A 1,923-nucleotide genomic window follows, 5' to 3' on the forward strand; every position below is an offset into this window, starting at 1 on the left:
ATAAACATCTGCAACAGGTATGCAGTAATATGCATCTTTTAGATTAAAAGAAGCCATATAACAATTTGGTGCCATCATCCTCAAACTGACACCAGTGAATCCATTTTTAAAATGGCGATACTGAATAAATTCATTCAAATGTTTCAAGTTGCATATCAACCTATATTTGCCATCTTTTTGGGTCTTAAAAATAGGAGACACAAACTGGTCTTTCTCCACTTCACTCTCTACAATTACTTTTTTATCAAGTAACTTTTGTATTTCTTCATCAATTGCTTTTCTCTACATCATATTAAAATTGCATTGATGAACTGCATTAATGTACTGAACTGGGTTACTAATAAACTCAAGTTCAATACCCTTCACAATGCCCAATATTTCTGGATCTGAAGTGAGCTCAGTCCATTTATCTAAAAAATGCATGATTCTGCCACCTTCAAATTGTAATATGTCTTTTTTAGCATTCAAAATAGTTTTTTCTATAAAACTTGCATATTCGTCAGATGTAGTAGATTGAAGTTTTACCTCAGTCAGGGTTTCTGTTACTGATCTTTTTTGAATCTTTTCTGCTGGCTTTGGTTCTTCTTTTTCCAAGAAAAATCGTTCTTGTTTCTCTGACTGAACCCAAATCTTTTCCCGTTTTTTGAATAATTCCTTCCAACATTGCCTACTTGACGGGTCTCCTTCAAAGACTTAGGAGGGTCTTCTCCGAAAAGCAAAGATGTAACTTGGATATTGCTGTCACATTATGCAGCATAATCACTTTTTAGCACTGGTCTTAATAAATCTCTACGCTGCATAGACATTGTGGTATTTGCATGGCCTAATAAGTAAATCGCATCAAGACAATTTCTTATTTCTGCATCATGCTTCTGGCCATCCAAATTCAACAACTTGTTTGCTACACTAACTACTGCACAAGTTGACTTTGTGATCAAACTCTGAACATTCATCAATCTTAGGTCACGCTTTTTAGTGAAAGCTTGTTTGAGCATTTGACGCCAAATTTCTTTGTTTACTTTAGGAACAATAACTTTGTCACAATTCTTTGGTCTCTTGTGAGACTCTTTCTTTTTCTTAACAGCATCAATAGAATGCTGCTTAGAAAATGCTTTGTTAGTAATATTGGCCAGTTTTTCAGAAATTGCTGACCCAACATCATCATCATCCTGTAAGAGAGCGTCCATTTCTTCTAACACTGAACCACTCTGCTGATCATCAAGTAGATCAGTTTTGGCTCCGGAATTTCCGGATTCCAAGAGACTCTTTATATCATCAGTATCATCATACTCAGAGTCATCTGCCTCCCCCTCCTCCATTAAATCAGCAGAACGGCTGGTCAGTAACCATAGGTGTATTTTGGTTTTATTCATGAATCCAGCAACAGAGCATAAAATGAACAGGAATGAAGCATGATATGAGGAACCCCCACAGCGACCTTCGCTCGCGATTGACAGCAGCTGTCACGACTTAGTTCACTAAAGTCAAGTAGGTAGTTTATAACAATTTTTTTTTGTTAACAGTGTCTATAGAACCCATCTAAAAACAATCACTCCGTAATTAACGCTTACCGCCTAAACTAGGACTATCCTCGCTTAGGTGAGCCCGGGACACTATGGCTCGAGGGCGCCCCTGATGGATTCCGGTGTCAAAAGGGCCAATATAAGCACCATTTCTGGGCGCCAGGGCACCAAGTTCACCACTGTTTTGTAATACTATAGGGGTAGAGAGAGCGCTTCGCGCTTATTTTAATAACATCGGGGTCGGATATGTTTAAATTATTGTGCGTATTTATATTGGAGACCTGAGCCTCATAACTGCAATGTATTTACGCCTTATTTGAGAATAATTTGCAAACATTATGCACCATGCCGTGCTTAATAAATTCATTTTGTTTCATCTTTGACATATTAAGAACCTAGC

General features: G+C 37.5%; 1 protein-coding gene across 1 annotated transcript; it reads right to left on the reverse strand.

Annotated features, from left to right (window-relative positions):
- Positions 1 to 212: 212 nt before the first annotated feature.
- Positions 213 to 1,373, reverse strand: LOC133185040 (uncharacterized). The gene has a single exon (XM_061320103.1). It carries the CDS (start codon positions 1,371 to 1,373, stop codon positions 747 to 749), a length of 627 nt encoding a protein of 208 aa, XP_061176087.1. The 3' UTR covers positions 213 to 746.
- Positions 1,374 to 1,923: the final 550 nt, after the last annotated feature.

This window comes from Saccostrea echinata, unplaced genomic scaffold (assembly GCF_033153115.1).
Source record: "Saccostrea echinata isolate AGI-Se365-2 ecotype Australia unplaced genomic scaffold, CSIRO_AGI_Sech_v1 ptg000012l, whole genome shotgun sequence".
Classification (NCBI taxonomy): Eukaryota; Metazoa; Mollusca; class Bivalvia; order Ostreida; family Ostreidae; genus Saccostrea; species Saccostrea echinata.

What these genes read in the sequence shown, in the direction of transcription:
- LOC133185040 (XM_061320103.1), bottom strand. Translation starts at nt 1,373, where the DNA reads ATGAATAAAACCAAAATACACCTATGGTTACTGACCAGCCGTTCTGCT.